General features: G+C 47.7%; 1 protein-coding gene and 1 pseudogene across 15 annotated transcripts; both read right to left on the bottom strand.

The window, feature by feature from the left end:
- Positions 1 to 5,557: 5,557 nt before the first annotated feature.
- Positions 5,558 to 7,532, bottom strand: LOC120685183 (annotated as a pseudogene).
- A 1,740-nt stretch (positions 7,533 to 9,272) lies between these two features.
- On the bottom strand, positions 9,273 to 24,381 carry LOC120685459 (proline-rich receptor-like protein kinase PERK1). Of its 15 annotated transcripts, none has more exons than XM_039967398.1 (18): positions 23,536 to 24,352; positions 22,207 to 23,428; positions 21,846 to 21,907; positions 21,339 to 21,439; positions 20,766 to 20,860; positions 19,902 to 20,163; positions 19,612 to 19,825; positions 19,295 to 19,436; positions 18,836 to 19,098; positions 12,905 to 13,360; positions 12,343 to 12,807; positions 12,206 to 12,271; positions 11,646 to 12,112; positions 11,406 to 11,464; positions 10,037 to 10,119; positions 9,807 to 9,887; positions 9,590 to 9,683; positions 9,273 to 9,416 (listed from the first exon to the last, which is right to left on the bottom strand). In XM_039967398.1, exons 1-10 carry the CDS (start codon positions 23,778 to 23,780, stop codon positions 13,324 to 13,326), a joined length of 2,643 nt encoding a protein of 880 aa, XP_039823332.1. In that variant the 5' UTR covers positions 23,781 to 24,352; the 3' UTR covers positions 9,273 to 9,416; positions 9,590 to 9,683; positions 9,807 to 9,887; positions 10,037 to 10,119; positions 11,406 to 11,464; positions 11,646 to 12,112; positions 12,206 to 12,271; positions 12,343 to 12,807; positions 12,905 to 13,323. The 15 variants fall into 15 exon arrangements, with proteins under 15 accessions (XP_039823332.1, XP_039823334.1, XP_039823329.1 ...); XM_039967400.1 differs by having other exon boundaries at positions 11,646 to 12,108; XM_039967395.1 differs by having other exon boundaries at positions 12,206 to 12,631; positions 12,719 to 12,807.
- Between the last annotated feature and the right edge of the window lie 537 nt (positions 24,382 to 24,918).

Genomic DNA, 24,918 nt, shown 5'->3' with positions numbered 1-24,918 from the left:
AGAGTAACCGAGAAATATTATGTTGTACCCGTAAGAAAAAGTAAACAAGGCAAAAAAAATTGCAAAGGTGCCTCACATACCATATATGTGATACCTCCTTCCAAACAGTTGTGTCAATAAATATTTCAAAAAAAGAACACTTCCAAATAGAGAAATTTCCATACACAATGGAAATGAAACCATGATAGATATATAGAGATACAACGACATTTCAAGGTAACATTGTGTTCATCTTCATCCAACGACATTGCAATTGCATCACTAGTGTGCTAGCAAAGATCTTCAACAATCTGATCCCCTTGGAAGGCTATGGGCCTGATTGGTTGGCTGCATGCAGCACAACCAGGCCCGTGGGATGCAGGCTCCGCGTGATTGGTTTCTCGGTTTACCTACTCGGCCAGGCTGTGCGCATGCAGAACGATCCTCCCAGCCAGGCTCCAAAGATACAAGAGAATCGGCCATTTCCCTGGAGCTAGGCTGTTCCGCTGGTGCAAGCGCAATGTGCATGGGAGAAGTGCAGACACAAAAAATTGCTTTTGCGCTTGAGGTGCAGGCAACCAAACAGCATCTGAAATGGGCCTGTACGCATGCGTACGTGAATCAATCAAGAAGCTCTGGCACCTGGCCAGCCTGGCCAAAGCGGGCCTGTACACGGCATGCGAGCCAGGCTGTGGCCATCCGCAAACCAATCACGCCCTAGAAGGCTAGCTAGATGTTCACTGCATAGATATCGCACAGGTCAGTCTCAAAGGCGAATCTAGGATTTGGAGTTAGGGTGGTCCAAGAAGATAATTTTTGTTCACTACTACAAAACAGGCCTTTGTTCCTGGCCATTTGTCCCGGCAGCCTTTGGGCCCGGGACAATAGGTGGCTTTTGTCCCGGGTCCAACGGCTAGCCGGGCCAGCGGGGGGGAAGGGGGCCTTTTGTCCCGGTTGGAGACACCAACCGGGACAAAAAGCCCCCATTTTATCCCGGTTGGTGGCTCCAACCGGGACAAAAAGTCCCGCAGCCCTTTTGTCCCGGTTGGAGCCACCAACCGGGATCAAAACGGCATTTTTAGTCCCGGACCAAGCGGACACCCGGGACAAAAGAATTTTGTGCAGTCGTCTGCCATTCTCTCTCCCTCCTTATCTTCTCATCTCCCACGACTCCTAGATCTCCACCACTCAGTCATCCTCTCCCCACACTTATCCTCTCTTCTCTCTCCCTCATCTCCTCCATCGGACCCCAAGCGGCCTGCGCCCCAGGGCCCCAAGCGCAGCTAGGCCACGGAGTGGGCGGCGCGGCCAAGTCGCGGCGTCCGGCGTGGGCGGCGCGGCCAGGTCCCGGTGTCCGGCGTGTGCGGCGAGGCCAGACCCCGCGAGTGGCGGCTCGACGTGGCCTTGGCGAGAGGTGCGTCTAGGTCCTGACGAGCGGCGCGGCCACGCCCCGCGCGAGCAGCGGCGCGCGGCCAGGCCCCGGCGAGCGGCAGCTCGGCGTGGCCCCTGCGAGCAGTGCGGCCTAGTCCCGGCGAGCGGGCTGCGGCCGGTGTAGCACGGCCTTGGCCAGGCCACGGGAATCTTCTGTACTTGTGAATGATTTTGTGTTTGTCATTGATTTTGTGATTGATTTTCCAAATACGTATATGGACCGTGATTCTTCTGTGCTTGTGCTTGTGAATCTTTTACTTTATTTTCCAAATATGTATATGGACCGGGATTCTTTTGTGCTTGTGATTGATTTTGTGAATGATTGTTTTGTGATTGTAATTGATTTTGTTATTGTAATTATGGAGAAATATTTGGAACTGGAGAAGAGGACGTGTGCGCAGACGAGCTGGCCTGCGTGCGCACACGGCGCTGATTTTTTTTTTGTGAAAAATCAATTTATCCCGGTTGCATAGTTGTCGGGATAAAAAGATCGGATACATTTGTCCCGGCTAAGCAGTCCCGGTTGGAAAACCGGGATAAAAGCTAGTTCCCAACCGGGACTATTGTACATTTCTGCAGTAGTGGTTAATATTACTGTAGCTTAATGCAGTGTCTCACAAACATCTGTAAATCTATCATTAAGTATGAAATTGGCATCAAATGAAACTTGCTGGGAATTGCAAATTTGTAATTATGTCGTACGAGCAAAATATCTCGCTAGCTTTCTAGTTTGTCGATTCGTGGCTTGGTGCTTGCAAATCGGAGGGGCAGTACGAATTGTGTCCTGGCTTAATTGCCTTCTTCCTAGTGGCTACACACTTCCGAGTGCGCAGGCTGCCGGCCGCTTGCCGAGCTGTCGAGGCTCGAGGACGCCGGCACGCGTCGCACTAGCCTGCTGCCTGCTAGTGCTCGTGCATGCCACCGTCGAAGCTCGCAGTCACAGGTCGCTAGTCGCAGGCTCTCGTAGCAGTGCTCCGGCGGTCCGGCTTCTCTTCGTAGCAAGCTCATCAAGTCATCATCATCGGATTTAGCTTGCTGCCGCCGCCAGCAGACAACAGCTATGCTTCGCGGTTGGTGCCGATGCGCTACCGGCAGGCAACCGCGCTCCGTGCTCCGCGCCAACCGCCGCCTCAGCCCAAACTCTTGCATGGTCCCGGGGAAGATGCAAGTCATTGTGTGCTGCACTGCAGAGGCTGCAGCTTCATGAGGTATTACAATATTCTTAGATTAGATTTCTCTTTGGACCAATTCTTAGGGTGGGCCCTGGCCCACCCATCCCACCCTCTAGATCTGCCCATGCCCATGAAGGTTCGCGTCGCCATGGTTAAGTTCACAGTCGTATCCCTATAGTCCGTTAACCTAATGGCGACCGTGCGACGTCGGCGGCGGCAGCCTTGTCGTCCTTGGAGCATACCTCATTCCTATCCACCTCGGCCAGTTTGTGCAGCCGCTCCAGCTCCGTGTTGGCCTCGCCCTGCAGGTAGGCAAAATCATTTTCCAACGTGACACTGATCTTCTCACACCAAAGCCACTGTTTCCAGGCAAAAGCAACCGTTTCCAGCGTGATATCGGGTGACGTTCACACCTCGGCCACTGTTCTCAACGTAACACGGCAATGACTCTCACGCACCTCTCAACTATCAGCCCGTTGGGGAGCGCTCCACGCGAGGCTAGATCCACAGCCGAAATAGGCAGAGCTACCTTTTTTGGCTTTCCCTATTCGCCGTGCAGACCGATTCCGGCTCTTCCCAACCGTGGTGGTAGAAGCGCTCCACCAGCGTAGGCGTTCGTGGCGGCTGCCGCAGGAGGTGCCTGCAGAGCCGGAGCTGACCAAACAAGCTCTATGGACCCACTTGTCAGTATTTGTGCCACATAGCAGGTGGGCCCATGGTGTTAGCCGCGTATTTTGTTCGAAAATTGTAGTTTGTGTCACACACACACACACGCACACACACACGCACACACACACACACAACATTTATCAAAATAGTTAAAGATTTCTGAAATTTATTCTAACATTAACGAAGATACTAAACTCCTGAAGGGTAGTGCCCTCATCACACATGGTGTGAGTTAAAAATAGGAAGTCAAACACCCAGAACACTGTTAAGCAGTAACAAGGAATATGAACCCATAATAAACAACATTAAAAAGTAAACAAGGTTGTACCCGAGATAGTATAACCGAGAAATATTAGGTTGTACCATACGAAAAAGTAAACAAGGCGGTTCATGATTAGTGTAGATATGTTTGTCCTAAGCGTAGATCTCACATGAACACCATTAGATCCGAGAGAAATAAGAAAGAGAAATGAATGGAAAGTCTTAGATCCATAAAGTAAATAGAGTTCGGGTACACAACATGCTGCAGCACCAAGTAATTAACAAATGTCATCGTCTCCACTGTTTGTGCACCGGGATTAGGTCAGAACCAAATCATTCAAGCTAAAGTAGAGTGGCTTCAATAAGGAAACCTAACCCTAGTTATTTGGTCAGAACCACTGTTACTGCTAAACCAAAAATATGGATGCAATTCAATAAAGAAATCCCATAAAGTAACACATAGTTAATATTATTAGGTAGAATATTTCATTCAATATTTTGGCTTCTCTATTCCAAACAAATCGTATTCCTTCTCTTCGCACTTCATCTTGAGTCCATATTCTAGTTTTAACCAGCACTAGAATCCATGTGAGATGATAAAAATTACATCCAAGAGCTATGAACAAATGGCAAGAATAAAATATGAGATGGGTTAATACTGGAACCTAAAACACTGTATTACCAACCAGGAGGTCTGCTTCTTTACTCGTCACCTCTCTATCCATTTCAAATAGGCCGTGGTATTGACAAAATCATGAATACGATTAGGTATACAGTAACCCATCTAGTTCCATTTCACCTCTGTTACTACAATCACCTTTCTCTCGCTCCAAACTTTTTTATGGAAAGGGGGATTTGCATAAAAAAAATATCCCATCTTCCCTATTTGTGCAAATGATCCAAATGGCATGTTAAAAAGTCCTCTAGATGGCACATCTATTGATATCTCAAGTTTATATACTATTGTAGATGTACTAGATTAAATGAATTAAAATACTTATACTTATTTGAATATAAAAAGGAAACATAAAGTAACTAATTGACCGGGAGAAATCGAAACAAATTATAGTAAAACGAGGGAAGGCTGAGAAGAAGGGGTTGGTTGGCGCGGGGGGGGGGGGGGGGGGGGTAAGGGAGGAGTCTTCATGTTTAGCATCTCCTGCAGAGGGGCTGGTCGCCGACGAGGATGGTGGTGCGGTAGTGCACCAGTCAAGGCGTAGATGTCCTCATCGATCTCGTCATCTGTGAGCTTCAGTGAGACATTCGACCCTATCGGCTGAAAGCGGTCTCCAGCTCTCCCACGTCGGCGTCGTGTGCTCCGCCTTGGCAAGACATCATTCGGATTGCCCATGGTAGGAGGCACATCGACGACATTCTTGACAATAGACTGAATAGTGTTGTCTGATGTAGCTTCTGCACGCATTGCGAGTACGATTGTTGGTGGGTTAGCCATGTCTAGCAATGGAGAAATGGTGGAGGTGAAACAAAAAGAGGTGAACATGGTCATTTATAGCCAGAACGGGTACTAAAAAACGGTAGTACGAATGTTGATTACAGCTAGGCAAAATCAGTTTCCAACGTGACACTGACCTTCTCCCACCAAAGTCACTGTTTCCAGGCGAAAGCGACCGTTTCCAGCATGATACGAGGTGGCGTTCACACCTCGGCCACCATTCTCAATGTGACACCGCAATGACTCTCACGCACCTCTCAAATATCAGCCCGTTGGGGAACGCTCCACGTGAGGTCAAAGCATCTAAAACAGTTACTGCTTGTGAGATGACACACACACACACACAAACACACACACACACACGCACGCACACGCACACACACACAACCACACACACAACCACACACACAGACACACACACACACCATTTATCAAAATAGTTAAAGATTTCTGAAATTTATTCTAACATTAACGAAGATACTGAACTCCTGAAGGATTTAGCGGGCTATAGCGTGCTATAGCGGGATTTAACGGGCTGTAGTGGACAATAACGGTATTTTTATAAGCTAACGCTAAATCTTATAGCCCGCTATTTAAAACACTGCTAGTGTGCTAGCATATTAAAGATCAACAACAATCTGACGATCCCCATGGATCGGAAGGCTAGAAGGCTAGCTAGATGTTCACTGCATACACCTCGCACGGGTCAGTCTCAAAGGCCTTCACAAGGTGCCCCATAAAGGTTCGCGTCACCACGGTTAAATTCACCATCGTATCCCTGTAGTCCTTGAACCTCCTGGCGACCGCAACATCGGCGGCGGCGGCGGCCTCGCCGTCCTTGGAGGAGAAGACCTCCTTCCTGTCCACCTCGGCCAGTTTGTGCAGCCTCTCCAGCGCCGCGCTGGCCTCGCCCTGGAGGTAGTCGAAGAGCTCCCGCTTCTTGCCGTCGCGCGCCGGGTCCAAGTAGTACCCGTACGCATGCGACCATCGGAGCACCCGCCGGCCGCGGGCGATCTGCTCGTACGCCTCGACCATGAAGTCGAGCCCCGTCACGGCGCTGAGCCCGACGGCGGCAGCCATCCCCTCGAGCACCGACGGCCGCTCCAGCTCGTCCATGTCCTGGCGCACCTTCTCCAGAGACCTGAGGTTGCCCGTCCATGTCCTGGCGTACCGGTCCAGCGACGCCCTGGCCTGCCGCGCCGTCGCCTCCTCCTCGGTCTCGGCCTCGCCGCCGGCGCCGTCCGGCGGCAGCTGGCGGTAGACGTCGCAGGCGTAGTGCCCCCGCGTCCCCGCCGGCTTGAAGCAGAGCCAGCAGAAGTGGTGGCCGCAGGGCGGCGGGAACGACATGTGGTTGCAGCCCTGGTTCTTCACGATGGCGCGCCGGCATTTGGGGCAGTGCTTGGTGTTGGCGAGCACCCAGTTCGCCGTCTCCGAGTCGGATTTGTTCTTGGCCAGCCACGTGCGCACGGTGGCGCACGACACCGGCCGGTGCGCCTCCTCGCCGCAGCGCCAGCAGAAACCGTGCCGGCACCGGCAGAGCACGTCCGTCGCCGCCGCGTCGTCGTCGTCGCCGGCGCAGCCGAGGAACTCCACGGCGTGGGCGCACCCGGGGCCCGGGCACCACTTGATCCGCCCGCCGCTCTCCTCCACGTACGACCGGAGCGCGAACCGCGCTTAGCGCTCCCCGTCGTCGCCGCCGCCGGCGACCGCGTCGACGAGTTCGCGGACGACGGCCGCCGAGCAGGCCGGGTCCGGGCACCGCAGCGACAGGCACCGCGGGCCGTCCTCCACCGCGGCGCGGATGTACCCGCGCCAGCACTCGTCGCAGTAGAAGTGGGCGGAGCACGCCGCCGACCTCGTCCGCCCGGCGGGGAACGTGTCGAAGCATATGGCGCAGGCGAGCGGCGCGGCGCTGAGCGCCGTGGCGACCGCGCCGTCGGCTGGCAGGCCGGCGGCGTCCCGGACGCGGCGCTCGTCGGAGAACCACTCGTCCTGGAGGCTCGAGGGTATCCACCTGTAGCGCCGCAGGAGGAAGGCCGCGAACGCCGGCGGGATCGACAGGACATCGGCGACCTTGGCCGTGTCGTCCGCCTGCCGCCTCAGCACTTCTTCCTCCGTCAGAACAAGGTACGGGCTCGGCGCGGCGGCTTCGACCTTGGTGTTCTCCGCGTCGCTGATGCAAGGTTCTAAATAGCCGGCTATAGCTTCCGTTTTAGATGGCTATAACTTCCAGGAAAGACAATCGCTATGGCATTTAGTCCGCTAAAGCCGGCTATAGCCCGCTAAATGCCGTAATAGTAGCCTTGCCGCTAAATGCCTTGGCCGGCGATTTAAAACCATGCGCTGATGTCACCGTAGTCGCTGCCGTCGTCGTCGTATTCGTAGTAGTACACGTCATCCTCGTCGTCGCTGCAACAGTCGCCGGAAACCGAGCTTCCACTGTGGCTGCCGCTCTCGCCGTCGTCTTCCAGGCAGTCGCCGTCGTCTTCCAGGCAGTCGCCGTCGTCGTGCCTCTTGTAGCGGGAGCTCTCGCCGCCAACGCTGTCGCTGTCGTCGCCTGACGCCATGACGCCCGCACCGCCGGCTGCGCGTCCTCGACGAGGGTTTCGAGTAGGGTGCTGCAGATTAGATGGCGATCAATCTAATTGCAGATCTGAAAGGGCTTTTCCGTTGTAAACGGGATCGAACTCGTTTTCTGTTTAGTTGTTTCAAAAAAAAAAAAAGACCGATATGTGTAATATAGTAGCTAACTTGAAATCGCACGGCCCGGCCCAACCGGCCAAATCGGCCCAGCCGCCAGCAGCTTGGTTCTAAGATCACTGTCGCTTCCCAGTGACCTCTTGGAACCAAAGCTTGGCGGTCCAACACGATCTCGTACAACACGAGCACCATCTTGCTCTTTTCGACCGCTGAAGGAGAAGGAACGGCTGCAGCAAGGAAGCAGGGCATGACAGAGAAATGGCTGACTGGCTGTTGCTTCCAGTAGATGGAGCCGCTGCTCAGGGCCTGAATGTTTCTGTTCAAAGGCCTCTCGCAGCGGCCAATTCTGACTCATTGCCTCTGTGAAACTGTCAAAATTTACTAACAAAAGCAGCACATTGCGAATATGATTGCCCTGTTTTTATTGAAAAACAGACTAGTACGTTCATTTCGTAGAGCATATCTTGAGAGTTCTTTTCTTTCTCTAATGTGAAGCAACGCCACATAATACAGAACAATACCAAACGAACCCAGAATTCACATCAAAATGTTCTTTTTTTGAGATAATATAGTCATTATGGGTCTTTAGCATCTGCCATAGGACACTACATGCATCCCAACATTATAGTTCACTTTGGCCCGGTTTCAGCTTAGATTGTGAGTCTTCAGCTTCAGCTTAAGCAGCATATGAAATCTCTTTCAGTAATAAGCAGGTCGTTTGGGTTGTTTCTGGATGTTGTTCTCAGAGCTCAGCATTAGAACATCCGACATGCTCGGTCGCTCCTCTGGGTCCACCTGAACACACAACAATGCTATCTGAACCCATCTAGTTATCTCGGCATTTTGTGGCTCTCCATGCAGCATTGGATCGATGAACTCCAGGAGCACTCCAGCTACGAACAAGTCCCACGCCTGAAAGAAGCAACTCCTGATTAGATGATGATGGACTAAGAATGCTAGGTGACGTTTGAGGTTCACTTACCCACTTATTAAGAGGCCCATAGTCGCGTGATTCAGCAGATAGTGCTACTGGAGGTGGAGGGAGCCTCTTCCTGCTAATGATCTGAAGGAGAGTGACTCCAAAGCTGTACACATCAGACTTTATGGACAAACAGCCTCGTCCGATATATTCAGGTGCAATGAACCCACTGAAAAAAAACATCACAAATTGGGTCAGAAATAGCAATGGTTGTGACATAATGTAACATGTAATTTTACCGTGAGCCTGTTATAATGCCAGTGCAGTCCTCATCTGCACCTGGCTTTAGTGCTTTAGATGCCCCAAAGTCAGCAAATCTTAGGGTTGAAGTCGGAGTCCAAGAGTATGTTGCCTGGCTTTAAATCCCCATGAATAATGTGTGGCTCGAACTGTTGGTGCAGATATTTAGCCCCCTGAGCTATCCCTTTGATTATTTGATGGCGCTTAGGCCACTCCAGTGCCTCCCTTGATCTCTCACCTGTAATAAATCACGCACATAAATACATGAGAATTGTATGTTTTGGTCTCAAGCTTCAGTATATAAAGCTAGTAGAAACATGCCATATATGAAGGAATCCAAGCTTCTGTTTGGCAAATACTCGAATACCAAGATTCTCTCCTTCCTTTGGATACAATATCCAAGAAGCTTAACTATATTTGTATGCTGAAGCTTCGGAATTAGCTCAACTTCGTTTTTAAAATGTTCAAATGGAATTTTCCCTTCATATGATGCTCTTTTGACTGCAACCTCGACTCCTGATTTTAGTTGGCCCTGAAAAGTGTAAACACCAAGTACAAATAATGATGCAACTTTATTAGAAAAAAAGGATGGAAAAGCTGAACAGAAACTAATGTTGCAATTTTATCTGTGTTCTAGAGAAAAGCCTGGGCTCCTTTGGAGGAACAGGAAAGGTGATGAAAAGTAAAGCAGGTGTAAAGCAGTACCTTGTAAACATAGCTAGAGCCACCGAATCCGATGTTACTGTCCAGTGAGAAGTGATTTGTCACTTGCACCGAGAGAAACTAAACTTTGTAAGACCTGTTGTTTACAGGGACGTGGACCATCGATATATTGATTTAATTAGTATATTAATTTTTTTTGGCACAGAAATGTAAGTTAGTATGGAGTGCAGGATGCCAAACTTTACTGTACAGCTCATACCTGTTATTCTGTAGCAAATGTTGGGACACCAACAGCAGCACCTGGATATTTGATTCTTTATTGAAAATTCTTCAATGGTATCTTGAAGGCATGCAGAAAATGCAATCTAAGTCTAGTGTGGTAAATGTACAAAAAGATGGAAAACTAATAATAAATATAATATGAAAATAAGAATAAGATCGTATATTTAAGACTCTGATATGCTATATGTAAGCGTAAAAGAGAAGTACCTGCCGGCAAGTACCCTTCTACCATAAATATGTGAGGCTCTGCTAGCAGTTGAAACTGTCCTAAATCACCAATCAGTTTTCCCCTATCATCAGCAGGCATGGTCAATTAAAAAACTAAACAAAAAGTTCTAACTGAGACGAGTATCTTTTAGTTTTGAGGCTTCAAAAATATTCTTTGCATTGAACACAGTGAATCAAACTCCCATAAATTCCACACTAAGTGAGGGGATGAGACTGTGGTTTTCAATTGTTAACAATTAGGTTTTGAGAAAAATTCCAATTTTCCATAAATTCCACACTAAGTGAGGGGATGAGACTGTGGTTTTCAATTGTTAACAATTAGGTTTTGAGAAAAATTCCAATTTTCCTTCAACAACAACAACAACAACAACAACAACATAACCTTTTGTCCCAAGCAAGTTGGGGTAGGCTAGAGATGAAATCCAAAAAGAAACAAAGGTCACGGTTCAGGCACATTGATGGCTAGTCTCCAAGCGCACCTATTTAGAGCTACCTCTTTAGAGATATTCCACTCCTTAAGGTCTCTCTAAACTGACTCCTTCCAAGTTAGTTTAGGTCTACCTCTACCCCTCTTTGCATTATCAATCTGCTTTAGAACCCCACTACGCACCGGCGCCTCAGGAGGTCTCTGTTGGATATGTCCAAACCATCTCAACCGATGTTGGGTAAGTTTCTCCTCAATTGGTGCCACCCCGACCCTATCCCTAATAACTTCGTTCCGGATTCTATCCCTTCTTGTGTGCCCGCAAAACCACCGCAACATCCGCATCTCTGCTACACTCAGTTGCTGGACATGTCGCCTTTTTATAGGCCAACATTCAGCACCATATAACATCGCCGGGCGAATCGCTGTCCTATAGAACTTACCTTTTAGCTTTTGAGGCACCCTCTTGTCACAGAGGATGCCAGAAGCTTGACGCCATTTCAACCAGCCAGCTGCGATTCTATGCCTAACATCTTCATCAATGTCGCCATCCTTTTGTAGCATGGATCCTAAATACCGAAAGGTATCCTTCCGGGCCACCACTTGCCCATCGAGGCTAACTTCACCACCCTCATGCATAGTCGCACTGAAATCACACATCATGTACTCGGTCTTGGTCCTACTAAGTCTGAAACCTTTCAACTCTAAAGTCCATCTCCACAACTCTAACTTCCTATTGACCCCTACCCGACTCTCATCAACTAGCACCACATCATCAGCAAAGAGCATACACCAAGTGATATCACCTTGTATGTCACTTGTGACCTCATCCAATTTTCCTTATGCTTATAAAATAAATATGAAATAAACTCTTTATGAATTCTGAAGTAAAAAAGAAAAAAAATAATTGTTGCAACATTGCACCTGTCATTGTTGTTCAAATGACTAGAAGATGACCCCACTGTAGGTACATGAGCACCATCCTAAAACAACAAAACTGGGATGATGAACAATCTCATGTCGTTAATACAGTACTAGTGAGAATGAATGATAAGTCATGGACAGTTGAATTTTTCCCATTTTTTCATTTAAACCATAAAACAGTGCTACATGAAACTACTTGACAACTGGAAGTGAGATTATTATAGTGATTGTACATTTTACCTGCTTGATGGTATTTCTGTTCCCATGCAAGTCCCGTGTGACAATGACTGTGAATGCATTGAACAGGATGTCCACTTTGACATTAGTCAGATGCTGATTCCAGGCATCCATATCCTTCAGCACCGATTCTAACTCGTCGGCAATATCAGAGCCCCAGCAGAACTTGTACGTGTAGCTGCTACGCTGACACTCCACGATGAGCCTGTATGCTCTGCCGAGGGTGGCCTTAAGTCCCTGTGTTGGCTTCCACATCTCCGGGTGCTCAAAGAATCTCGAGACTTGCTGTAACTGTTGCAGCCGATCCCTGATCATAGAAGCACGGTCAGATATCTGTCTGCACGCCTCCTCATTCCGGCAGACTGTCCGTGCAGACTTCTCGATCATGCTGATCAGCCCAAATAAGTCCACCCCAATCGGTTGTGTTATGTTGGCAGCCTGCCCCCACAGCGCCATCTCTTACCTTCTTACTGACAGAACATGATTATATCATCAGAACTACTAGATATGAGCATTAAGCAAGAAAAAACAGGCATACATCCACTCGAGTAAGATCAACAAACCTTTCCCCCCCTCTTGTGGGCTGTCCTTAGCTTTACTTTGATGATCCTTCAATCTGCTGAGGCAATCTGTAGAACTAATGCGTGTTGTATTATGAGAAGTTGAGGATTCATAAAAAAGCCTGACCGTGGTGACCTACTCCAGTTCACAATTTTATGCTGGTGGTGGTCTCCAGAGCCAGCCCATCGCAAACATCAGGTATTGCATTTCCTGGCGTGTTCCATTTCTGATGAGATGGACTTTGATATCTCAACTGGCACTACATAAACCCACACTGAAGGCAACATGCCATAAAAAATTGGATTAGCAATGGAGCCCATTTTTTTGGTTCTCATGTTAAGGAACCGCAGATTAGGTAGCTTGCGGCCGCGTACAAGAAACTGCATCCTTCATTTTCAGTCGAGTAACCATCATGTATGAATGCAAGACTGTCAACACGCATTGTGTTCTGATTAGAATATAAGAATGATGTGAATTCGAAAGCACAGCTTTCATATGAGAGCGCGGAACAATACTTTGCCAGTGTCTGGGTTTATCCTTAGCTCAGTCATGATCTAGGACCCAAGTCAATGATACGACAACGAAATGATGCAGAAACTTACACCTGCAGAAGCTCCTCAATCAGACGGAGATATGTATAATTGAAAAGCAAAGACTGGACTGGAGACAAACAAAAGCAGAGATAGTGCATACGAATTCACCTCAAACAGAGCAACGAAACCTGGTGCAGCATCAGAGAATGCCCCCAAAGAGCCCAGGGAATCTGGTGCGTGAATCACCGTCTCCTCTGATCATGGTAATCACGGACATGCTTTCCTCCAGACTGCACTTGAGACTGGAGTAGCTAAGCAATGCAAGCCCGCACCTCGTCATGGCAAATTGGGAATGCACGATCCTTGTCAGTTCAGAATTCCAATGAGAGGCAGTGGCCTACTCGACTACATACATCCTCCAATTTGAGCACGGCGCCGGAAAAGGAGTGGAGGACTAGATAAGCATTCCCACGAACACCTTGCGGCCGCCTGAGAAGTGCGAGACCATCAGGCACAAGAGCGGGCTCCCCATCACTGATGGCAAACACGGCGGATCCCTCGGCAGCATCTCTCCCTTCGATCACAAATCATCGAGCCTTGTCCCTGCACAGAGCACAGTGGCAACTGGCAACATATTTGTTCAGATCAGATAAGATGCAGTTGCGGTCGGACGGAGGAAGAATCCATCCGTTCCTCTCTCAAACAGAATAGAAATCAAGGAGAGATTGTTGATGCTAGGTCTTGAGCGATGGAATGGTGGGTGGGATGGGGATATGCGCTCCCGGCGGGCGGACGGGGGGCGGCATCGGCAGCGCACAAGCAGGAGGAGCTGAAACTCATCATGTAGCTACCGCACGTCTCTGTTTTTTTTTCTTTTCGTTTTTGAAAATCTAGTAAAATTCTGAAGAACGCGATAGAAAGCAAGGCTGACTGTTACTATGGCTGATTGAATTTTTTAAATATGTTACATATATTGATTGTAACTTCAAGCATTTTCCCCCCTGAAATTTGGTATTTAGCCATGTATTGTAGGGTACATTAGAAAATAATATACCTGGAAATGGTTTCATTACTTTCTGATGGTGCAGTTCTTCCATTTTCAAGAAAGAGACGATGTTATATTGCAAATACATGAACAATTGGATGAAATGAGAAAAATAAATTGATCTATAGAGGATAATATTGCTATTTGTCCTGTTGTTCACCAAATTGAGCAATACCTCAATCAGATGGAGGCATTGGGACACGAACAGAGAGAGTGCAAAAGCAAAGAGTGACAAAAGGCAGCAGCCCCTGCTCTGCTTCTCCTGTCTGTGACGGCTGCGGCGGCGTCCACGCCCAGCTCTTCCCCTCTCCGCTCAGCTCTGCCTGTCAACAAGAGTCGGGGCAAATCGAAATCGAAAACAATGTCTGCAACCTTGTCGATTGCTGTCACTTAGAATGGCACGTAGATTGCACACTAGCTCGCCTGAAGAAACCAGCCAGGGGGAAGACCTGAACGAACTCCTTCCTGGCTCGCCAAGCCAAGCAGTGGCGCATCATTTTTCGACGGAAATCAAAGCTGTGAGCAACCCCGAGGCCGCGCCGCAGGTGGCGCTCTCGATGGCGGACAAGCTAGTGATCATCCCTCCTCTCGCGCTGCTTCGCCGGAGCCGCCGGAGCATCGCGCCGCGGCCTCTGGCTCCGGCGTCCGACTGGGACTCTGACGAGGCAGAGCGCGCCTTCGTCCCCCGTCCGTGATTCAGTCAATCTAGGCCGCGCACGTCGCATCGGACGGTCAGAATGCACCCAGGGGTGGACGGTATTTCAAACACCGTGCACCCCGGACGGTATCCGAAACACCGTCCACGCCCGGGGCCGCGCGGAACGCCGACGCCGCCTGGCGCGGCGGCTCGCCGGAGCGCCGCCGAGCTCCGGCCGTCTCTCCCTTCCCTCCCTCACCTCTCAGCTAGCCCAGTAGCTCGTCCGCCGCAACTCTGATGCAGCAACCCAGGGTCGCGCAGCCGGTGGCGCTCTCGACGGCGGCCAGCATCCGTCCTCGCGCCCAGCTCGACGGAGCTGTCGGAGCACGGTGCCACGGCCACCGGTGTCTGACTGACTCTGACAGAGTGACAGCACAGCACAGCGCCGCTGCCGCCCCAGCTTGCACCCGCACCCGCACGCCATTCTCCATTTCTCCTGAGCTTGCACCTGCTGCAACTCTGATGCCAATGCATCCGTATTTGTGTGCCGGCCAGCGGCGGCTTGGAGCACCAGTTCTGTGCGCCGGCGGAGAAGTAGTAGGGAGGGCATCGTTCGTGTCAAAGTGGCTAAACCCATTGTATTGTACCGGCTAGTCTTTGTTAGTTGCTAGCTCCCGAGTCTTCTGGCTCAGCCCATGGCGATCGCCACGATCCGATTTTCACTTTCTCGGTGATCGTTTCTTGGCTCTACACCACGCTCTCCTCCGACCTCCTCTCGGCCGTCGTCCAGCCAAACGATGACGCCTGCACCGCCTGGACGACCATCGGATCGCAGTTCCTCGACAACATGGTGCAGTGCACCGTTCAGCTACGCCAGCAACTCCACGCCCTCTGCCAGGGCGACCTGACGGTGACCGAGTACTGTGGCCGCCTCAAGGACATCGCCGACAAGCTGTGCGTCGTCGGCTCGCCCCTCACCGACCAGGACCTCGTCATCAACCTCCTGAGCGGCATCAACGACAAGTTCGCCAACTGCATCCTGACGATCTCGGCGTCCAGGCCGCCCATGACGTTCTCTCAGGCGCACTCCTTCCTCATTCAAGAAGAGATATGGGCCGCAAATCGCGCGCAGCGGATGACGTCCACCGCACTCCTCGCCGCGTCCCGATCCGCTGGGTCGTCTTCCACTTCTCCTGCCGCCACCGCCGGTTCTTCCCCAGCAGCTCCAACCTCCAACCCCACAAGCGGCGGCACCGATCGGCCACGCAAGCGCAAGAAGCAGTACTCTCGTACTGGCTCCTCCTCTACTGGCCGGGCGTCGGGCGCTACCTCCAGTGCGCCCCGCGGCGCGCCCATGGCGTCTTGGGTCAACCTGTGGACCGGAGTCGTGCAAGCCTGGCCTCTTGCGCAGCTCCCGTCCACACCTCCTGGTGCCGGTGTTCTCGGTGCTCGCCCAGGTGCTGCACCACAGCAGTCCATGATTGCCCAACATGCACCGGCTAGCGCGCTGCCACCTGCGCTCTACCAGGCTCTCACCGGCCTCTCGCTCCAGCCATCCCCGCCAAGCGCCACCGACTGAGTGTTCGACACCGGCGCTTCGTCGCACATGCCAGGCAATTCCGGTATGCTTTCTTCCCTTTCACCATCCTCTTCTCGTATCATCATTGGCAATGGAGCCTCCTTGCCCGTGCAGTGCACCGGACACGGCTCCATCCCCACGACCTCCCCTTCTTGCACTCTTTTCTCTGCGTGATGTTCTGGTCTCCCCCTCCCTCATCCATAATCTTGTCTCTGTCCGACGTCTAACCACTGATAATTCTGTCTCTGTTAAATTTGATCCCCTTGGTTTCTCCATAAAGGATCTTCACAGCAAGGCAGTTCTCCTCCGCAGTGAGAGCACCGGCGACCTCTACCCCCTGCGCTCCACCACCTCGCCATCTGCCATCGGTCTTTAGGTCACCGTCGACCTCTGGCACGCTCGCTTGGGTCATCCAGCTACTAACTTAAGTTTGATCAAGCTACTAACTCATGAACCCCTCTTAATAGTGCGATCACTACAAAACTATAAAACCTATACTAACCTAAGTGTCCTTCTCAACCTTGTGACACTTAGGACTAGAAAGATCCTTAGCCTTGACAAATATAAGTTAAAAGCCGAGATCGCCTTTTTGAATAACCGAAATTGAGGGGCCTCTTTTGACATATGACCAAATGAGCGATAATGATTTATTAAGCTGCACAAACTCATTAGTCACAATAATGGTTGTCATTAATCACCGAAACATACCTTGAGAGCCTAGATGCTTACACCGGTCCACCAACTCGACGTCAAGAACGCGTTCCTCCACGGGCACCTGACGGAACGGGTGTTCTGCCACCAACCTGCGGGCTTCGTCGACGCCGCACAACCGGACGCCGTCTGCCTTCTATGGAAGTCGCTCTACAGCCTGAAACAAGTGCCTCGCGCTTGGTTTCAGCGATTCGCCACTCATCTGCAGTAGCTCGGCTTCATCCCGCCAAGTCCGATAGCTCCCTCTTCGTTCTTCATCGTGGTGACGCCGAAGCTCATCTACTGCTGTACGTCGACGACATTGTCCTTGCTGCCTCTTCGACGGAGCTACTTCACCAAATTATTGATCAACTCCGTCTTGAGTTTGCCATGAAAGATCTTGGACCCGTCCACTTCTTTCTCAGCATTCAAGTACGGTGCACGGCGACTGGCTTCTTCTTGTCCCAGGCCCAATATGCTGAGGACGTCCTCGATCGGGCCGGCATGGCGACCTGCATGCCGGCTTCCACGCCAATTGATGTCAAGGGCAAGCTCTCCTCCAGCACAGGCCAGCCAGTGACTGATCCGACGTTCTACCGCAGCATCGTCGGGGCGCTCCAGTATCTCACTCTCACGCGGCCAGACATCACCTACGCCGTGCAGCAAGCATGTCTCCACATGCATGATCCAAGAGATGTGCACTGGACTTTGGTGAAACGCATCCTTCGATACGTTCACGGCACCATTGTACAAGGTCTCCAGCTTCGACGTTCATCTTCCCCGACGCTAGTCGCCTACTCGGACGCCGACTAGGCAGGATGCCCAGACACGCGTCGCTCGACATCGGGCTTCTGTGTCTTCCTCGGCGACTCTCTGGTGTCATGGTCTTCTAAGCGGCAGGCCACTATCTCGCGTTCAAGTACGGAGGCCGAGTACCGTGGCGTGGCAAACGCAGCAGCCGAGTGCTGCTGGCTTCGACATCTTCTCGACGAACTCCACGTCAAGGTCGACAAGGCGACTCTCTTGTACTGCGACAATGTGTCCGCCGTCTACCTGACGGACAACCCCATTCATCATGGTCGCACAAAGCATATCGAGCTTGATGTGCACTTCGTCCGGGAGAAGGTTGCCATCGGGGAGATCCGCGTTCATCACGTTCCGACGCGCCAGCAGATCGCCGACATCATGACCAAGGGCTTGCCCAGGGCATTGTTCGAAGAATTCAGGTCCAGTTTGTGCCTCGACGACGACGCACGAATTGCGGGGGGTGTCAAAGTGGCTAAACCCATTGTATTGTACCGGCTAGTCTTTGTTAGTTGCTAGCTCCTGAGTCTTCTGGCTCAGCCCTTGGCGATCGCCATGATCCGGTTTTCACGGTGATCGTTGGCATCTCGAGTGGGCACCGGCTTGTATATGTACACGGCTCATGAGATCAATACAGTGTGCGTTGCCCTCTACTCTCATTCAGTTCGCACGACACGAATGGCCGGCGGTGCCCAATGCAATGGGCGGAGGCTTCTGCTTCCTCCGAATCTCCGATCCAGCCAAGTTCCAACGACGCGTGTCAGGTGAAATGGAATGGCTACTACCAACAAGCCCCCAACTAAGCCTCTATGCCAATGAATTACAGGCAATAATACCTATAATTCCATCACCCTGATCATGTCTTTTTTTTTAAAAAAAAGATGATCATAGTGCGGTTTTATCTAAAAAAAAGGATTATAGTGCTGGTGCTTATAGCTTTCCTACTACACCACTGACAAAAGGGTCATTTCCTTACAAGTCAGGTTATGGCTGGCTGCAAGTTCATCGGTAGATGTTGCCTAAGAGTCAAAGCACTTATTACACATTATTCACCATAATCATAACATTTTTTTTTCACATTCTTATGACCGAATCAATTGTTATTACTTTATTGTATAAATTTGGTCAAACTCAAAAAAATTCGACTCTCCAAGGATGTTGAAATGCCTTATATTTCAGGACGGAGGGAGTACACCACACACACGCTTGCAATTTTTTTACATTCTTCTTTTCTTACGAGCGAATCAATTGTATTTACAACTTCGCAGTAGATTTTTGGAAAATATATTACTGTATGAGTATGGTAGATCAATTATGCTACATGCCATTTGGGCTTGTTGCTACCTCCCACTTCTGGTCTTATGGATGGCACCTTCTGCGGTTGTGCCCCTTCCTTTGGTGTATTCCGGTTGCTTGGGAGTTGCTAACTGTTTCTTGCCATTAAGCATGTCAAGAACTTCCGCCATGGTAGGACGCTTGGCCGGCTCAAATTGAGTGCATAGTAGTCCTATCTCCAAGCACCTCTTTATCTCTGTTAGTTGAGATTCCTTGTACAAGGACAGGTCAAATAGATCCTCCATTTGTTTACTTCCTCGCATATTCCAGGCCTGGGAAGAATATTATTTTGTCCAATTAGCTAGATTGGGTTTCATGTTTTACGTACATTCATCATTTTAGTGGGTAATTCTATGAAAACTAAATATGTTATAAAACTCAGTCCATCTGAAAGGAGTATATATGAGGGACACCAAAAGAGGAAACTCATGAGAAACAGCAGCAAATTGATCAAGAGTTTTTACTTACCCATGGAACTGAAGCATGGTGTCGAGCAGGTGCATCTCTGCACATGCCACTAATAGTCTCAAGGAGGGTTACACCAAAGCTGTACACATCGTACCTCATCGACAAAGTACCTTCCAAGATATATTCAGGAGGCATATAACCCCTGCATGGTTAAATAAAAATGCATGAAAGATCTCAGGATATCAAATATATATATATATATATATATATATATATATATATATATATATATATATATATAGGAAAGACAATGAACAGGAAGAGCTTCGTGCATATAAGAAACTAACTCTAATGATATTAAGAGAATGGATTCTTACACTGTGCCTGCTATGTTGTCGTCTTCAATCACCGGTTGCTTCAACGTTCTAGCTATTCCAAAATCAGCTAACTTTGGATTCATATCAGAATCCAAGAGGATGTTGGCTGGTTTCACATTCATATGGACAATGTTTTGTTCATGTAGGTAATGTAGGCCGTGGGCTAATCCCTGAATTATCAGAAAGCGGGAGGACCAATTAACAGATTGAGACCCTGTGAATTAATAGTTATTGCAAATATTAGTTACTTCAATTCATAATGTACAATGTTGGTTCAAGGTGGGAGATACCATAAATAACGCCGCCCATGTTTCCGTTTGGCAAGTATTCTTCGACTAGGAAATAATGAGGTTCAAGAGACTCATGCCCCCATAAGAACTCGTGGCCATATCCCAGAACTCTGATTATATACTTGTTATTCCCTAGAGCCTCCGCATCCTTGCTTTGAAGCTTCGAAGCAAGATGAAGCTTAGCATTCCATCGTGCCACAAGACTTCGCGGTGGGTTTCGAAATTTCTTGATAGTAACCATGACTCCATCATGCAATTCACCCTCAGGTATTCAAATAAGATGAATGATGAGTTTTTGTTAACAAAAATAAACTTAGGGATGTGTTAATCTATCCATATATATTTATGTACATTAGTGAGTGAATATATACAAACATATATATACCTATGTGCTATTATATACCTTAGATGTAGCTAAACTAAGCAGAATTACTGAACAAATTTTTAGTTGTTCAGTAAGCGGTGAGCTATTACATACTGAATATTGTTCAGTACTCCCTCCGTCCCCAAATATAAGTCATTCTAGAGTTTTTAGGACAAATTATGGATGTGTAGAAAAGACTCTCCTACCCCTAATTATTAAGCATTGGAACTCTGTATATGGCCTTTCTCATGCACCTCCCCTTACATGGGTGCATGCATGTCTTTCTATTGGGAAGGACCCGAAAACGATACACAATTAATATGTTTTGATCTATTCTTAATATAGAATGACTTACATTTGAGAACAAATTTCAAACCTTAGAATGACCTACATTTGAGGACGGAGGGAGTAACTTGGTAAATTTAGTTGAGTATTTTGACAATTATTTTTTCTAGTAATATGGGTGTATGGTGTAGAATGTCATTGCCAAAATATAATACCTCATAGACAGTACAGTCATTTGATTCAATCATTTTCCCATTTGAAAATTCATGTGTAGCGGCCTTCAAGTTAGACAAACTGAACTTTGTTAAGCCTGTGGTAAAAACAACACAAAACCAATGTTTTACAGATTATGCAAAAGTATGTGTAATAGTATCATCAAATCTTAATACGATCTAGTAGTATAAATTTGAAGGAGAGTTAAGTGGTAAAATATTGATGACCATACTCCCTCTTTCCTTTTAGGTTTATTGCCTTTTCCTGTTTCAAGACATGACATTGACCAATAATAGTTCTTAAAATATTTCAATAGTATGCACTAATAAATTTATAGCTTTTACAAAAGCATTTGTATAGAAACAAATCTAGCATTATAAATTCGATATATAATTATGTTCTTATTGGTTAAACATATCAATATATAGTGTCAAGACTTAAGAGACATAGAGATCGTAATATATTAAATAGTAAAGAAGGAAGTGTGAAACTAGCTAGCTAGTCTACCAAACCATTAATGCATGGACATGAAATGCGATGGATACATATATAGAAAAATAGCAGAAATGCAATACCTGGTAAGCGAGAAGATGCCGTGCTGCTTCTTGCTGGTGCTTCTTTTCTCTCATATTTCTCTTCCGATTTATCACTACCACTCAGCAAATGTGAATGCTTTCTGATATGATAACTCTTATGTCCATCAGTTTATCAAAATAGACAAAAACAAAAGTTTGAAAAATCTCTAGGGCAAAATAGACAAAAACAGCAAACACGCATCTGGAAAATCTCTAGGGCAAGATGAAGTTTGAGGTATATGTGTCTGTTCAGTCAATTATGTTATTTGTTAAATTTTCTTATGTAGATGACTGCAATGAGTGACATGCGTTGGATATTTGCAGTTTTAGCAAAGTGAAAGTGATAATGTCAGAAGTGAAATAATATTTGACTCCAAGGAATTGGAAAGTGAACCCCCTTATTGATTAAAAAAAACTTTGGAAAGTGAACCCCCTTATTGATTAAAAAAAACTAAGGTACACACATGTAGAGAGAGAAAGAGAGAGAGAGATTATATTTGAACTAACCTAACATTGTCAGTTGAAAGAGCTGATGAGATAGAAGCAGGGACAAAAATCTTGCTTGTACCCTGGAATACAAAATCAATATATTATATTATATAGATGAAGCTAAGCATCTTTTACAATGGCAAAGATAAAATAAAAAGGCTGGATATCGCAAAACTACATAAATAAAAAGGTCAGGGGTGATATATATGCAAAACTTCTAGATATTTTATATCCTTAATGGAATTGAATACATGCGCGTGCACACTTATTGATCAATAAAGTTGATAAAAGATTTATCTTGTATTATTTCTAGCTCTTCTTGCATCATCAACAAATGTGTTACAATGTGTATAAAAATATAATTAGTATTCAATTGTACCTGTGTGGGTGAATGACGGGGTAGATGTGTGGATGTATGAGGATGATGTAGACATGAAGGAAGATGAGGAGCTGTTGTTGAAGGAATAGAAGGGTGAAGAGGAGGGGATGGAGAAAGTGGAGGTGGTGGTGGTGGTGGTGGTGGTGGAAGAGGAGGTAGTGACTTTGTAATTTTGGGTTGAGGATGTAGATATTCAAAAGGAGTAGGACCAATTTTTAAGGTAGGGGGATGGGGAGTAGGTGTCGCCGGTGGTTGTGTTGTTGGATGAGAAGGTAGATGCTTGGGAGGAGAAGGGGAAGTTATTTTTATAGGAGGAGGAGGTGGTGGCTGTGTAGGTGTATGAGGAGGCAGATGTTCTGAAAGAGAAGAACATAGTGGCGGTAATGGTGGCTGTGTAGGTGGGTAAGGAGGTATATGGTTCGAAAGAGGAGCTATTTTTGCAGGAGGAGGATGTGGTGGTGATGGTGGTGGTTTTGTAGGTGGATAAGGAGGTTTATGTCTGGAAAAAGGAGGAGAAGTAGGTGGCGATGGGTGTTTTCTTTTTTGTTGTTGTTGTTGTTTTGTAGATAAATGAGAATGTAGATGTTCCGATAAAGCAGGGGGTGGAACTGTTGGAGGAGGGGATAGTTGTTGTTTAGGTGAATGTGGAGATAGATCAGAATCAGAGACATCAACAACATTAATGGAAGTAGAAGGAGCTGCATGTGCAGGCGAAGGAGAAAGTCGATCCTCACCAACAACAATGGAAAGAGGAGGGGATGCTGGTAGATGTTCAGAGAAGGGATCAGGTTCTCCATCACTATCATGACTTTCTGACTCGACATAGACGACAATATTGGTTGCAAAGATGGCCACCATCATCGTCTCCGATATATAACCCCTAACCTGGCGCAACTTCTTCGCCTGTTTTCCGGATGCACAAAACCGACACAGGATGTTCCTCGCCTGGCAGGCTTTGACGACCTCGAGGGCACGGTACAGAGCATTACCGAGGTCCTCCAGTGCATCGCTCATCGCTTGGTGCTTCATCATCTCTGATTTCTTCAGTAGCGATAGTAGAATCTTGATTCTGAGCACGCGGCGCTGAATGTCAACACATTCATCCTTGTTCTCACGGACTGTTTCCACGGCTTTCTTGATCGCGAGCACCAGTTGGATGATGTTGTCCACTATGGACAAAGGATCAGCCATCTGGGCAAGGGCAGCCGTACCATACAATCTGCTGGCTACAAGATCATGCGATGTGCAGAATAAAATGAATATGCAAAGCTCAGGAGAACTAAGTGACAGTAATAATTCAAGTGATTAAGCAAGTAACCACACACTAACCTTGATGTCTCCTCTTGTTTCTTGGGATCACCTCTTCCTCCTAGCCTTAGACCAAGCGCGGTTGGCGCTTCAGTTCCATCATCACCAAGCCTGCTCTCCAATGTATACGGAAACAGCAAGCCATCTATGTGAGAAGGAATCCATGGCTGGCCCAATGCCAAAAAACAAAAAGGGCTTAAGACAAGCCTTGTGCTAACAAAATGGTATAGGTACGAAAAACATCGCGTGAAGATTAAGCAATGCATACACTAGTGTGGAATCTTAAGGTGGAGTGGGAGACTACACTAACTAATGATTCTTCTCTCTGACACAATTCAATGGAATACAGGATACCACTATTAGTATAAACCTTAAAGCACAGGAGATAAGAGAGCCTTTCGGCTAGGACAGATATTGTTGATTGGCAACGCATCTATGCCAAAGGCTTACCGAAGCTTCTGTTCTGGGATATTTGCTGATCGGACACAGGAAAGATGTTTTAAGTGTGTCAGGTGTTTTATTCAGCTTTTGCATTATCTAAGCTAAAGTATTTGTTCAGCTATTTTTGCGATAACATCTCAGTTGTAGCTATTTGCCTATTTATCACTACAGAGAGATGGATGTAAGGATGTAAGCAAAGCTCACCTGGTGAAAAAATGGTAACGGACAAGGTCACAACGGCATGAGCTCAAGTCAAACCTCAGTGCTTACCACCAGAAACAGAGTGCTCCATGTCCCCGGATGGTGCGGGATCCAGGTTAGTGCAGAAAGAGAACGAAGAAATGGCATCGATCACCAGTTTTCAAAGTCTACTCTAACTTCTTTCTTTTCTTTTCATTTTTTTTAAAGTTGAAGTCTACCCTAACTGACAACAACTAGCATAGAACACGAGAAAGCTGATCACGACTGCTTCTGTGCTTCAGCTGACGTGCCTTCATCTTGATATTTCCGCACACTCCACCCTTGATTATGCTCCTCCAGTAATAATTGCTTCTAATGCTGTACAAAGTAAATGATTTGTGAAATAAATCAATTGGATGTTGAGGTGGTTTCTTCTCGACTACTACCTTGTACATCTTGTACCTTTGATGGCAAAATTGATAAACTTGCTCAATAGCATAAACACATGTATTCCCTCCATCCCAAATTATTGGTCGTATTGACTTTTCTAGATGCATAATTTTTGCTATGCATCATAGATATATATCATGTCTAGGTGTATAGTAAAATTAATGTATCTAAAAAAAGCTAAAATGACTAATAATTTGAGACGGAGGAAGTACATCAGAAGGGAAAGGCCATGGTACCAACTAAAATAATGCAAACTGTCTGGAGCATTGAGCAAGGGCATTCAACTCTTGCTCACTGCATATTCCTTCCTGACCAACACTGCACGAGCACGAC

This window comes from Panicum virgatum, chromosome 8N (assembly GCF_016808335.1).
Source record: "Panicum virgatum strain AP13 chromosome 8N, P.virgatum_v5, whole genome shotgun sequence".
NCBI lineage: Eukaryota > Viridiplantae > Streptophyta > Magnoliopsida > Poales > Poaceae > Panicum > Panicum virgatum.
The sequence above is the reverse complement of the archived record's forward strand: the minus strand, read 5'-3'. Positions and strand labels throughout refer to the sequence as shown.

Excerpts from the sequence above, each read along its gene's own strand:
- LOC120685459 (XM_039967392.1), bottom strand. The coding sequence starts at position 23,780 with ATGCATTGCTTAATCTTCACGCGATGTTTTTCGTACCTATACCATTTT. Across the intron at positions 20,861-21,338 it reads GGCATCTTCTCGCTTACCAG|GCTTAACAAAGTTCAGTTTG; the intron begins GTATTGCATTTC and ends TTTTTACCACAG. Across the intron at positions 20,164-20,765 it reads ATGACTGTACTGTCTATGAG|GGTGAATTGCATGATGGAGT; the intron begins GTATTATATTTT and ends TGAATACCTGAG.